Consider the following 14,044-nt stretch of genomic DNA (forward strand, 5'->3'; position numbering starts at 1 on the left):
CCACGTGCCCCCCAAGTAGCCACAACAGACAGAGCTGAGCTGATCCGAAGCCAGGAGCCAGGAGCCTCTTCTGGGTCTCCCACACGGGAGCAGGGTCCCAAGGCTTTGGGCCGTCCTCCACTGCTTTCCCAGGCCACAGGCAGGGAGCTGGATGGGAAGTGGGGCAGCCGGGACTTGAACCAGCGCCCACGTGGTATACAGGCACTTGCAAACAGAGGTTTAGCCACTGAGCCCTGTGCCTGGTGAAGTGTCTGAAATCCTTTATTGGAAGATCACTGCTGTTTCCAAACAGGAGACGAACAATGCGGACGGGGGCTCCGTGGTGGGCGCCTGGGCCCCGGGCCCAAGATCCTAACTGGTAGAGCAGTCCTGGGACCCCCTGCCCCTCCCTGGACCCCTGGGCCTTTGGCATGACGCTGACGGGGAGGGGGCAGCTGGAGCAGCCCCTCGAGTCAAAGCAGAGTGGGATGAGAGCTGCGGGAGTGTGGAGGGCGAGGGGAGGAGGGCAGGGGTGAGGCCCCAGGAGCGGCAGGGGAGCAGCCAAGTGGCAGGAGCCGGGGAGCTGGGAAGACGGCATCTATATTTTCAACTTCTGAAGAGGGGACACAGAGGGAGGCGGTGGCGGGTCACGCGCTGGCGTCCCTCTGCTCGTGGCCCTTGGGGACGGCGTCCAGCGAGGGGTCCCCGGGGCCCGCCTCGTCTCCCTCCTTGGTCTCGCTGGGCTTGGAGTTGGGGACCCAGAGGCCGGAGTCGATGCAGCGCTGCATGTGGTACTTGGCGTCCTGGGGGATAAGGATGGGGGGTGAGGGGCTGGGGGCGTGGCCAGTGTCCCCGCCCACCGCACCCCAGAACCCCCGGCTGGGGGCGGGGCACTCACGGTGGGGTCCATCTTGCTGATGGCATCTTGGAGCATCTGTACGTCCTTCACATCAAAGCACTTTTGGAGCTCCTAGAGGGGTGGGGGATGGAGGGGTCGGCAAGTCGCCCCTCCACTCGCTGCCCTGCCCCGCCGCCCCCACGCACGGCGCCGCCCCGCCCCCACGCACGGCCCTGCCCCGCCCCCACGCACGGCCCTGCCCCGCCCCCACGCACGGCCCTGCCCCGCCCCCACCCACGGCCCTGCCCCGCCCCACCCACGGCCCTGCCCCGCCCCCACCCACGGCCCTGCCCCGCCCCACCCACGGCCCTGCCCCGCCCCCACCCACGGCCCTGCCCCGCCCCACGCACGGCCCTGCCCCGCCCCCACGCACGGCCCCACCCCCGCCCCCACGCACGGCCCTGCCCCGCCCCCACGCACGGCCCCGCCCCGCCCCCACGCACGGCCCCGCCCCGCCCCCACGCACGGCCCTGCCCCGCCCCCACGCAGGCCCCGCCCCCACGCACGGCCCTGCCCCGCCCCACGCACGGCCCTGCCCCGCCCCCACGCACGGCCCCGCCCCCAGCACCTCCGGCAGGGACTCGTAGACCTCCACGGGGTCCAGGCCTCCGGGGCCCAGGCGCTTCCGGCGCTCCTCCTCCTCGTACTCCTTCAAGGCCTTCTCGATGCGCAGCTTGGCCCGGCCCCGCACGCGCTCCTTGAAGGCCTCCAGCTCGTCGTTGAAGCCCTCCATGTACTGGCGGTCGGCAGTCTGTGCGGTGCGGGATGGCGGTGACCCCAAAGCCCCGCCCCGCCCCACTCCAGCCGGCCCCCGTGTCCCCTGCCCCCCGTGTCCCCTGCCCCCGTGTCCCCTGCCCCCCGTGTCCCCTGCCCCCCGTGTCCCCTCCCCCTCCGTGTCCCCTGCCCCCCGTGTCCCCTGCCCCCCGTGTCCCCTCCCCCTCCGTGTCCCCTGCCCTCCGTGTCCCCTGCCCCCCGTGTCCCCTGCCCCCGTGTCCCCTGCCCCTCCCCCTCCGTGTCCCCTGCCCCCCGTGTCCCCTGCGGGCGTCCCCTGCCCCCGTGTCCCCTCCCCCTCCGTGTCCCCTGCCCCCGTGTCCCCTGCCCCCCGTGTCCCCTGCCCCCCGTGTCCCCTGCCCCCCGTGTCCCCTGCCCCCCGTGTCCCCTGCCCCTCCGTGTCCCCTGCCCCCGTGTCCCCTGCCCCTCCCCCTCCGTGTCCCCTGCCCCCCGTGTCCCCTGCCCCCCGTGTCCCCTGCCCCCCGTGTCCCCTGCCCCCCCCGTGTCCCCTGCCCCCCCGTGTCCCCTGCCCCCGTGTCCCCTGCCCCCCGTGTCCCCTGCCCCCCGTGTCCCCTGCCCCCGTGTCCCCTGCGGGCGCGCACCTTGATCTTGGTGAAGAACTGCCGGAAGCAGGCCCGCGGGTCCACCTTGAGGCTCTTGGCCAGCTCCAGGATGAACTGCACGACGATCGTCTGGTGGGCCACCTGCTCCATCAGGGCGCATTTCTGCGGGAGGGACAGCGGTGACGACCCCGGCCTGCCCTGGGCCCCGCCCTCACCAGGCCCGCGCACTCACCTCCTCCACCTCCAGGTCAATACACCAGATGACCAGGTAGTTGGCGGTCTCCTCGCACACCAGGTGCACGTTGTCGGAGAGGTACTTCTGGCTGTCGTCCCAGCGGCGGAGCATGCCTGCCGGGAGGTATCGGATGGAGTAGCCTGGGGGTCCCTGCAGCGCTGGCTCTGCCCCTGCCCTCCCCGAGGGGTCCGCGACCCCCGCGTGCGCACACGCACACGCACACACACTCACCGAAGTGCTTGATCTGCTTCTCGTACTTCTCCACGAAGGTTTTGTGTTTCTGCTCCTTGGCCTCCTCCGAGTCCTCCTCGGCCTTCTCGGGCTTGGTGTTAACCATGCTCTGCGGTTGGGTGAGAAGGGCAGTGGGCTGGGGGCCGGCAGCGGCGGGGCGCCCAGCCCAGCCACGGAGCAGGAGGTGCCGACGCGGCCGGAGCATGAAGCAGGCGGGGGCAAGGGCGTGGGCCTTGGGGCAGATCAGAGGGGACAGGGGCCGGTGGGGTGCGTCCTCACCAGCCGCGCCCCCAACACAGGCTCCCGCTCCTCCGGCGGCTCCCGCTCCTGCGCACTCGCCCGGCTAGCCCGGCCAGCCCTCCAGCCCCCCAGCCCCGGCCAGTCCCCCGGCCCCCGGCCCCCAGCCCCCGCCCCCAGCCCCCCAGCCCCCCGGCCCCAGCCCCCGGCCCCCCGCCCCCCGCCCCCAGCCCCCCAGCCCCCCGGCCCCAGCCCCCGGCCCCCCGCCCCCGGCCCCCCAGCCCCCCGGCCCCAGCCCCCGGCCCCCCGCCCCCCGCCCCCAGCCCCCAGCCCCCCAGCCCCGGCCAGTCCCCCGGCCCCCGGCCCCCAGCCCCCCGCCCCCGGCCCCCCGCCCCCCGCCCCCCGGCCCCCAGCCCCCGCCCCGGCCCGCGCACCTTGCTGAAGCCGTCCTTGCTGAGCGTGTCCACGTTCCAGGGCATGCTCTTCTCCTTCTTCCGCATCTCCTCCAGCTTCTGCTCCCAGCCGCGCTCCTCCCTGCGCAGCTGCTGCGCCTCGGCCTGCAGCCGCTCCAGCTCGGCCTTGCCGCCCTCGGCCACCTCCAGCTGCTTCAGCTTCCGCTGACACTCGGCCACCTTGCGTTTACACTCCCGGCAGCCCCGGTCCAGCTCCTCTTTCTCCTTCTGGAACTGCTCCATGCGCTCCACCCGGGCCTGCGGGGCAGCGACCGGCCGTTACTCTGGCAACGCCTGGCTCCTGGTCCCCGGCCCCACCTCCCTCTGTGCCCTAGGGCCGCCTGGTTTCCATCTGCATCTTTGCAGCCCCTGTCGCCCACCTTGCGGAGGGCACAGCCTGAGTCTTCACGCTGTCCCCGGGGACCTGTACCATCCCTCTCCAGCCCTCGCCTTCACCCAGCACCCTCTCTGCAGCCCACCCCTGCCTGGCTGGACCACCATCTTCCGGCAGCACCAGAGCAGCTGACCGGGATGTACCCTTCTCAGTGACACCATTCAGCCTGCGGGTGGGCCGCTCGGGCCCTGGGCGTGCAGTGCTGGCCCAGCCTGGCTCTGGAGGGCGCTCCGGGAAGTGACCCAGTACATGCAGCGTGCCAAGTGGGGCTGCTGCCAGAGACGCTGGTAGGCTTTTCAAGTCCCGGCTGCCCCTCTTACAATCCAGCGCCCTGCTCATGCGCCTGGGAGAAGGAGGCTGGCCCAAGTCCCTGGGAGCCCAGAAGCTCCCTCTGCCTGGTCCAGCTCCAGCCACTGCAGCCACTTGGGGAGTGAATCAGCAGCTAATAATGACTTTCAAATACATAAACCTTAAGAAGAAAAAAATCGAATGCACTTACTATATCTAGGCAGCCAAATGCCATAGCTTAGCAAATAAACAAAAACCTACGCGAGGGACTGGGAATCTTCCATGTGGCTCACACCCCGAATGCCCGCAAGTCAGAAACCCAGAACTCACTGCAGGTCTCCCACGTGGCAGCGGGGGTTCCGGAGGTGGGGCAGCCAGGACTGGGACCCGGCCCTCTGACCCGTCTGTAGGTGTCCCCAAGGGAGGCCTCACTTGCTGGGGTCCCCCACACACCTGCCCGGATCTCCCCACCTTAAACGTGCCCAGCACAAGCTGGGCCTCGTCATGGGTTCTGCCGAGGAAGTATCTGGCGGTGCCAAATGATGGACGGTGGTCAGGGCCGGCTCTCACACCACCGAGGAGACGACCCAGAAGGAGCTGAACTATTCTAAGTGTGTGGGGGGCTGTCTAGGCTGGGTTCATCCCGTATCAACCGGAAGCTCGCTCGCTCTCACGCCAGCTTTCTGCTGCTAACAAACTGAGCATGGCTGTTCCCGCACCGCCCCAGGCCCAACTCCCTGACTTCCTGGCAGCGCCACGTCACTCAGGTCTCTGGCACCTCCAGGACTTGGTCTGCCCCCTCTACGAAATGGGTTGTCACCCTGGGTGACTGCAGTGGTCCTGGCGCTCGGTCAGGGGTGTCCCATGGTGCCACCGTTCCCGGAATGACCAGCTGACTGACCTCTGGGCCTCGTTCGGGGCTGTGCCACCACCACCCTCCCCACGTGCACTGCGCGGAGGGCCAGGCACACGGGAGTGAGAACTGGGAGACCCACTTGGATCTCTCAGCCAGTCCCCAGCCACACACACGCACCCGCCGAGTCAGGGATCAAAACAGCCCATGCGGTGGGCACGAGTCAGGTAAGAGAAAAAAGCCGTCATGGTTCCTGCCGCCTCAGCCCTGGGCTGGTGCCAAGCTGGGCGCGGGAACCTGTCTCCCCTTCCCGCCCCCCACTGCCAGCGTCCTCTGACTGGCCGCCAGGGAGGCCGAGGCTAAAATAGGCTTTTTGGAAGCGGCTGGGCAGCAGCCTGCCCGGCTCAGGCTTGGCACCTCTCATCCGGGAGGGTGTGGAGCCAGGGCAGCCGTGAGGAGCCACCTGTGCCCCTGCCTCGTAATGTGCAGATAAGGGACACTGAGGCCTGTGGCAGTTCAGGGACGAGCCGACTCCCGGGGTGCAGCCGTCACAGGCAGCTCCCTCTGGGCAACAGAGCTGGGAGCCAAGGAGAGGGCTCCGTGTGTCCCTTTCTGGAACCTTCGGACATTTGGGGGGATTGCCATGAGCAAGAAATTACCTATGTGATGATGCAGTCGGCAGCTAGTGCCAAAAGCACCACAGATTACACAAACTAAAACACTGCCAAGCTTCCGACACAGCTCTCTGCTACGTCACCCGGAAGGCAGCAGATGACGGCCCGGGGACCCGGATGGAATAACTGGCACTGGCCCCGGTTGGCCCGGCCCTGGCTGTTGAGGCCACTTGGGGCGTAAACCAACGGATGGACCATCTCTCTGTCACTCTGCCACGAGGGGCTTTCCCATCACCCCCACGGGGTGAGTAAACTGAGTCACAGAACAACCCCACGACGTGCTGGAAGCTACTCGGTGTACCAGAACTCCGCGAGCTGGGCTCTGGCCCCAAGCAGCAGTCTCTCCTGGGAAGGTACTTGAGAAATTCAGAGAGAAATGCAAGGATGACCCTTGGGGCTGGCATCCCACCTGGGCTGCTCCACTTTCGATCCAGGCACCTGCCGACGCAGCCGGAAAGGCAGTACAGGACGGCCTCTGCATCCGCGTGGGAGACCCGCCTGGAGCTCCAGGGTCCTGGCTTCAGCCTGGCACAGCGCTGGCCGTTTCAGCCACTGGGGGAATGAACGAGCCCATGGAAGATCTCTCTCTCTCTCTCCTGAACTCTGCCTTTCAAATAATAAGGACTGGCTTTGTGACACAGCAGTTATACTTTGTCTTTTAAATTTTTTAAAAAAGATCTATTTGTTTTTATTGGAAAGTCAGATTTACAGAGAGGAGGGGAAGCAGAGAGAAAGATCCTCTGTCTGTTGATTCACTGTCCAAGTGGCTGGAGCTGAGCTGATCTGAAGCCAGGAGCCTCTCCCGGGTCTCCCATGCGGGTGCAGGGTCCCAAGGCTTTGGGCCGTCCTCCACTGCTTTCCCAGGCCACAGGCAGGGAGCTGGGTGGGAAGTGGAGCAGCCGGACATGAACCTGCAAGCACAATGGGATGCCGACGCCTGCAGGTAGAGGATTAGCCTGTTGAACACAGCACATTAAACTGCCACGTGGGATACCAGCATTCCCCACGGGCACCAATGGGGTCCTGGCATTCTGCTAATGTCCCCAGGAAGGTAGCAGCAGGTGCTCTGAGGCCGGGCTCCTACCACCCCGGGGAGAGAGGGAGCAGGCCTGGCTGCTGTAGATCAGTGAGTGGGAGAGCTCTGTCCGGAACTCTTCCTTTTCAAATAAACTCCGGGGCATCATGGCGTGGCCGGCTCACCCTGGGCCTGCAGTGCTACGGGGCATCATGGCGTGGCCGGCTCACCCTGGGCCTGCAGTACTCCGGGGCGTCATGGCGTGGCCGGCTCACCCTGGGCCTGCAGTACTCCGGGGCATCATGGCGTGGCCGGCTCACCCTGGGCCTGCAGTAATCCGGGGCATCATGGCGTGGCCGGCTCACCCTGGGCCTGCAGTAATCCGGGGCATCATGGCGTGGCCGGCTCACCCTGGGCCTGCAGTGCTACGGGGCATCATGGCGTGGCCGGCTCACCCTGGGCCTGCAGTAATCCGGGGCATCATGGCGTGGCCGGCTCACCCTGGGCCTGCAGTACTACGGGGCATCATGGCGTGGCCGGCTCACCCTGGGCCTGCAGTAATCCGGGGCATCATGGCGTGGCCGGCTCACCCTGGGCCTGCAGTAATCCGGGGCATCATGGCGTGGCCGGCTCACCCTGGGCCTGCAGTAATCCGGGGCATCATGGCGTGGCCGGCTCACCCTGGGCCTGCAGTAATCCGGGGCGTCATGGCGTGGCCGGCTCACCCTGGGCCTGCAGTAATCCGGGGCATCATGGCGTGGCCGGCTCACCCTAGGCCTGCAGTGCTACGGGGCATCATGGCGTGGCCGGCTCACCCTGGGCCTGCAGTAATCCGGGGCATCATGGCGTGGCCGGCTCACCCTGGGCCTGCAGTACTACGGGGCATCATGGCGTGGCCGGCTCACCCTGGGCCTGCAGTAATCCGGGGCATCATGGCGTGGCCGGCTCACCCTGGGCCTGCAGTAATCCGGGGCATCATGGCGTGGCCGGCTCACCCTGGGCCTGCAGTACTCCGGGGCATCATGGCGTGGCCGGCTCACCCTGGGCCTGCAGTGCCGGCAACCCAGAGCAGCACCAGTTTGTGTCCCAGGGCGCCACTTCCCATCTCACTCTTTGCTAATGTCCCAGGAATGCTTAGGCCTCTGACCCATGTGGGAGACTCAGAGGAAGCTCCTGGCTTCGACTGGAATCACACTGCTGCGGCCAACTGAGGAACGAACCGGTGGATGGAAGCGCTCGGTCTCTTTCTTCTCTAACTCTGCCTTGCAAATAAAAATCTTAAATAATAAAACACTTAAAAGAAGAAACTGATAAGTTTTTAGAAAATATTTCCTGGGAAAATTTGGCTCAACAAAAATAAATAAATCTTTAAAAAAATAACTTATCTCTTGGAGTGCAACACAGTTTGTCAAGTTCGCCCATACAAGGAATATCCAAACTCACAGAAAATGAGTCTAACAACAGCAACAACAAACACTATTACTGGACTATGTCAACCAGTGGGTTCTTCAAAGACCTCATCGTGCTTGGCGTGGCAAGATTGGCAGCGATTCATAACTGGTGAAACATCAAACCACTTGAGCAGGAACCTCAGAGCATGCCCTACACCCGGGACCTGGGGAGGGTGGGAAATTGGGTGGGCTTCTCCCTTAATACCCCCCTTTAAACATGAAGGAAACAATATGGAAAAAATACTAGTCTTACTCACTTTCCTGTAGCCCTTGAAGCTTTTTACCCTAATTAACTATGTAAAGATTGTCAAAATATAATAATAATTAAAAAAAACACTATTACTGTTTGGCAACATTTTTTTCTTGTTGCATCCTCAACAAAAAGACCTTGCTAGTTTCACTTTTTTAAATTTGGAAGGCAGAGAGTTCCCATCTGCCAGGTGAGTGGTCCACAGGCCCACGAGGTGAACAGGGCGGCGGAAGCCAGGAGCAGGCACTCAAACCACGTCCCCCGCCCGGGTGTGTGTGCCCTGGCAGGAAACGGGGTGTGGAATCCCGGCCCTCTTCTGTGGGTAGGTGTGGAACCCCCGCCTTCCCACGTGGGTGGGTACCTGCCAGGTCCCCTCCCAGGGCCCTGCTCATGGTCCAGTGCACATCTCACTTTCCTGGAAGGGCCTCCCAGGAGCAGGGGACCCGTGTTGCCCCCATTTTGGCACCTGGAAAGATCTGGAATGTTCCTGCCTCACACACACACCCAAACACGGGGAGCGCAGGGATCAGAACCCAAGCTTGCCTCCCCCACTCTCCATGAGCCGCCTGCCGGCCTGCCAGGCTCCAGGACAGGAAACGTCCCCTGGCTGCCAGCAGAGGGGGGGCCACTCCATCCCGCAGGACCAAACCGTGCTGCCCCCACCCGGACGCAGTCAAAGATTAACCTCTTTATGGGCCAGAAATAGGTGTTTCCAAGAATAGTCTTCATGGGGTTCTTAAATATTTCCTAGTACCATGCTACACACACACACACACACACACACACACACACACACACACACACACACACGGCAAGAGATGCAAGTGCTAGAACTTTCTTCCCAGACTCTTGGGGGGAGGGAGTTTCTGGATCAGCGCCTGGGAAGTGCCAAAGGAAGAGTTGTGTGTGAGGTGTGGAATTCCCACCTGGCGGGTGCTGGGAGGTGCACCCCAGCACAGGGGACCTGGGGCGCACTTGCACTGAGGAGGTAGGACCCTCATCATGCACAGCTGGGATTCTGGGGTGTCTGGAGTCTGGGGGGAGGCGGCTGTGAATCTATAAAGGGAAGGGTCGCGGAATCCGAAAGGGGGCTCCGGCAAAGGACAACGTGGATGCCCCAGAGTGCACCAGGCTGGGTGGGTTGTGTGGACTCGGGGCGGGATGGTTTCAAACGCTGCCAGAGGAGAGTGGTTTAGGTGAGGAGGGGCAGGGGCGGCTCCACTGGGCCTGGGGGTTCGGGGTGCAAATGGGGTCTGCAGGAGGTGTGGCCTAAAGGTCAAAGGTGGGATTGGAGTTGCTGGTTCCAAAGCCCAGCTCCTCGGTGGGGGACTGGGGAGGCGGTCCTTGTCAGGAGCGGGAATTAGGGGATAACCATTCAGGCACAGGAATTTCAGGATTTTAAAAATATAGATATTTTTTGAGGAATTGAGATCTGCATGGGAAGCCCCAGATGTCCGCAGGAAAGGAGGTTCCAGGAGAAAATCCAATTATTGGGGGAATTGTGGGGGTGGGGGTCTAGCCCTTACTAGCGTCGGTGGAGGGCACAGCACGAGACCCCACACCAGAAAAAGGGTCTCGGACACAGGAAGTGGATGCTCTCTAGCAGAGTTCGGGGTCGGGATCCTCAAGTTCAGTTGCAGGTGTTTGGAATTAGGGGGTGCTGTTGAGGCGACCCCTTCCAGGGCCCCCTGCGATCGCGCCTCCGGGGCTGGGGTGGGAGGCGGAGGAGCCCCGGCGGGCCGAATCGAGGGGTGCGAAGCTCCAACCCAGAGCCCCCCAAGTGTCCAGAGCGGGGTCCCCCCGGGCAGAACGCTGCCAGCGGTCCCGGGAATGTGGGGGTGCAGGCAGGAAACGGGGGGCGGCGCGCACCCTACCTGGTGCCTCCAGCGGAAGAGGCTGGCCGTGTCGATGTTGGGGTGCGTCTCGTCCTCATCGTCCGACACTTCGATGTGGTCCCACACGCTGTAGTCCACCATCTTGCCTCCGACGGCCTCCCCGCCCGCTCCGGCTCGGGCGGCGGCAGCAAGCAAGCAAGAGCTGGACACTCGGCCCACCGAGCCCCGCCCCTTCCGCTTCCGCCCGGCCGCTGACGCCGGCCCCCTCCGCCCTCACATTACGTCACATCCCTAGGAACCGCGGCGGCGGCCCTAGCGACCGAGCCCGCCGTAAAGGGGCCGGCGCACGTGGGGGTGCGCCCCGAGCACGCCGTCCCCACCCGGGGAGGTCCCTCCATGACCTCGCCTCCCTGGGCAGGGCGGAGCGGTCCCACCAGGCACCTCCTGGGCCGGGGCAAGGGGCTCCCTCAGAGAGAGGAGACGCGGCCCCCAACAGCGCCTGCCCACGCCCCACCCCAAGTGGGCAGTTGACGAGGCCGAGAAGGATTGTCCGCTTGGCACGCCGCCGTGACGTCACCCGAGGCCCCCGGAGGGGCGGGGCCTGGACAGGAGAGCCCGGGCCTCCCCCGGACCCCAGGCCTCAGCCGGGCCTCCCCCGGCCCCCCAGGCCTCCCCCGGCCCCCCAGGCCTCAGCCGGGCCTCCCCCGGTCCCCCAGGCCTCAGCCGGGCCCAGGGAGGGGTGCCCGGGGAGGGGTGCGTGATCCTGGGGACGGGGCGCCTCGGGTGGGGGTGCTGGGGAGGGTCCTGGCCTGGGGGTCGGGACGCGAGCCTGGGGGGTGGTGGGATCCTGCTCTTACCGTGGTGGGGGGACGCCACACAGCGTGGGCCCCTCACCGGTCACCGTGGGCGAGGACCCACGCGCGCACACACGCGCGCCCTGGGGCGCACACACACGCGCGCCCTGGAATCCCCAGCCCTCCCCACTGGGGCGCACGGCCGCTGGCTGTCGCTGGGGTCCAGCAGCCGGTGTCCAGCGGCCCAGTCGGGGTGCCGGGCGGCTTTCCTGACCATCCTGGCTGGGGTGGGGGCAGCTGTAAGGATGTCCCCGTTTTTTCCTCCGCAGGGACGCTGAGCCTGCGTACCCCTCCTCCAGCACCCCACGCCAGGACCTGGCCCGCACTTTGATACTCCGGGATTTAGGGTGCAGGATTATCTCAGATTAAGGGGTGCTCCGAGAGGGGCCAGTGGAGTGGGAGGAGCTCCAGGTTCGCTTCCCAGTCTCCCAGAGCCTCTGGGTATTTTCGTGGCGCAAATGGAGGGCGGGGGAAGCATCTGAGGTCTCCAGATTTTGAGAGCAGAGGGGAAGGAGTGAAAAAAGGGGGTGGTGGTTGCCAGGCACCCCGAGATGGACACTGCCGCTGCAACCAGCTCCCCATTGCTCTGCGTTCAAAGCTGCCCGTGGGCGGGGAGGGCGAGCGGGCGGGGTAGGGAGAGCTCTGGGGGAGACGGGGAGTCCCCGTCATCGCCCCCCACTCCTCCCAGCACCTCCCACCGAGTCCAGCACCTCGCGCGCGCTCGCGAGGACACACACACACCAGCCGTAAGGGTTGGGATCACTCCGGGCCCTTGTCCACCCCAACACAAGCCGGAGAGGGAGAGGGCAAGACATTCCCTCCCACCCCCCTGTAAAGGTAAGCTTTGGCTTGCGGGCTTCAGTGTGGAGAGGGTCGGGTCTGGCCCCCAGGAAGGAGGGATCTGGGATGGTGGATGTGGGGGCGGAGGGAGTTTTCCCCAGCCCCAGGATTCCCAGAATACCTGCCCGTCCCCCCCCCACACACACACACACCCGGGCCGGGGGTACCTGGAGAGAACCCCAGTCACCCCAACCCCCTTGCCTGGGAATCCTCACGCAGACGCAGCTCTCCCTCCCCTGCCCAGCCCCTGGGATACGGGAGTGCCGGGAGTCCCCCAGCTTCCAGAACTGCGGACTGGGCGCTGGAAGCTCCCTGATCAGCGCCAATGATTGCTTAGAGTGCCTCGGGGACCGAGACCCCCACTCGGTGGGGTGGAGCCCTGACCCATGCTTTTGGGGGCTACGCTGGTCCTGGTCGCTGGGGTTGTTGAGCCCAGAGGGTGATGGCACTTGCAGGCCTGCCTCCTCCTCCTTCCGCCGGCCTGCTGTGAACCTGCAGGGGGGTGGGGTGGGGCTGGCGCTGGTGTGGGATTAAAGGAGATTTCTGCTGCCCATCTGCCCATTTTCCTGCTCTTTCTGTAGGGGTGGGGGGAGAGGAGCAGATCTAGATGGGGCAGGGGGCGCACACAGCAGGTGCGGGGTCGCGGGTGGAAGGCTTTCCATAGGAATTAAAAGCAGGATTGCTGTAATTTGGGATCCTGATGAAGGCTTGGCCTGAACCCATCCAGCCCCCTCCATTTCATGCTTGCTGGAACGGCTGAGATGGCCAGAGGCCCTGCTGGGAGCGACCTGAAGGGACGGATATGCGAACTGACCCTGGACCCTCCAGGACCACCGCCCCCCACCGTGCCCCGCAATCCTGCCCCTCTTCACACCACCTCAGGCACAGCTCTGCCCAGCGCCCAACCGACAAGTGGGTATGGACTTCCAAAGGTCCAGGGGTGTGGCCACTGCAGTGGAACCACCCACAGGCCTGCTCCTGGCTACCAGCTTCCTCCCCTAAAAGTGCAGACCCCAGGGAGCCTATGCTGACTGCCTGGGGACTCAGATGAGCTCCTTAGATCTTTCTGATTTATTTATTTATGATTTATCTATTTATGATTTATTTACTTTGGGCCCTGGCACAGCAGCCTAGCAATTGAAGTCCTTGCCTTACTCAAGCCAGGGTCCCATATGGGTGCCAGTTCTGATCCCTGTGGCCCTGCTTCCCATCCAGCTATCTGCTTGTGGCCTGGGAAAGCAGTGGAGGACGGCCCAAGGCCCTGGGACCCTGCACCTGTGTGGGAGACTTGGAAGAGGCTCCTGGCTCCTGCCTTTGGATCGACTCAGCCCCAGCCTTTGCAGCCACTTGGGGAGTGAATCATCAGATGGAAGATCTTCCTCTCTCTCTGTCTCTCCTCCTCTCTGTATAGCTGACTTTCAAATAATATATTTTTTTTTTAAAAAAAGGGATATATTTACTTTTACTTGAAAAGCAGATTTATAGGGATAACAGCTGGAGCTTAAAAAAATTTATTCTTTATTTTTATTGGAAAGGCAGATATAAAGAGAGAACCAGATACAAAGAGAGACCATTTAAAAAAAAATTACTTATTTTTATTGAAAAATCAGATATACAGAGAGGAGGATGATTCACTCCCCAAGTGACCACAACGGCCGGTGCTGCGCCGATCCGCAGCCAGGAGCCAGGAGCTTCTTCCAGGTCTCCCACGTGGGTGCAGGGTCCCAAGGCTTTGGGCCGTCCTCCACTGCTTTCCCAGGCCACAGGCAAGAAAGCTGGATGGGAAGTGGAGCAGCCAGGATTAGAACCAGCGTCCATATGGGATTCCTGGGCATGTGAGGTGAGGGCTTTAGTCTCTAGGCTCCACCTGGGCCCTGTTGCTTTTTTTTTTAATTATTTATTTTGGCCTGGTGCAATGGCTAAAGTCACTATATCCTCGCCTTGCACACACAGGGATCCCATATGGGCAGCAGTTCTAAGCCCAGCTGCTTAGCCCAGGAAACGACACAGAATAACATCGCTACCCGAATTCCTCTTTTTTTTTTTTTTAACATTTTTTAATTTTTTTTTTCTAAAGATTTATTTTTATTATTTTTTGATTGGAAAGGCGGATATACAGAGAGGAGAGACAGAGAAAGAAGATCTTCCGTCCGATGATTCACTCCCCAAGTGAGCGCAACGGGCCGATACTATGCCGATCCGAAGCCAGGAGCCTCTTCTGGGT

General features: G+C 63.6%; 1 protein-coding gene across 1 annotated transcript; it reads right to left on the reverse strand.

The window, feature by feature from the left end:
- Window positions 1-243: 243 nt before the first annotated feature.
- CDC37 (cell division cycle 37, HSP90 cochaperone) lies at window positions 244-10,348 on the reverse strand. The gene is made up of 8 exons (XM_040986282.1): window positions 10,166-10,348; window positions 3,349-3,624; window positions 2,678-2,786; window positions 2,444-2,559; window positions 2,251-2,373; window positions 1,446-1,628; window positions 878-949; window positions 244-782 (listed from the first exon to the last, which is right to left on the reverse strand). The coding sequence occupies exons 1-8, from the start codon at window positions 10,265-10,267 to the stop codon at window positions 627-629; spliced, it is 1,137 nt and encodes a 378-aa protein (XP_040842216.1). The 5' UTR covers window positions 10,268-10,348; the 3' UTR covers window positions 244-626.
- Between the last annotated feature and the right edge of the window lie 3,696 nt (window positions 10,349-14,044).

Source organism: Ochotona curzoniae, unplaced genomic scaffold (genome assembly GCF_017591425.1).
Source record: "Ochotona curzoniae isolate NIBS_2020 unplaced genomic scaffold, NIBS_Ocur_1.0 contig_4502, whole genome shotgun sequence".
Lineage (NCBI taxonomy): Eukaryota > Metazoa > Chordata > Mammalia > Lagomorpha > Ochotonidae > Ochotona > Ochotona curzoniae.

Bases quoted from the DNA above. Each gene is read 5' to 3' on its own strand.
- CDC37 (XM_040986282.1), bottom strand. From the start codon at position 10,267: ATGGTGGACTACAGCGTGTGGGACCACATCGAAGTGTCGGACGATGAG. The intron at 2,374-2,443 runs GTGAGTGCGCGG...TCCCTCCCGCAG, and splicing joins TTGACCTGGAGGTGGAGGAG to AAATGCGCCCTGATGGAGCA. The intron at 950-1,445 runs GTGCTGGGGGCG...CCACCCCTCTAG, and splicing joins TCTACGAGTCCCTGCCGGAG to GAGCTCCAAAAGTGCTTTGA.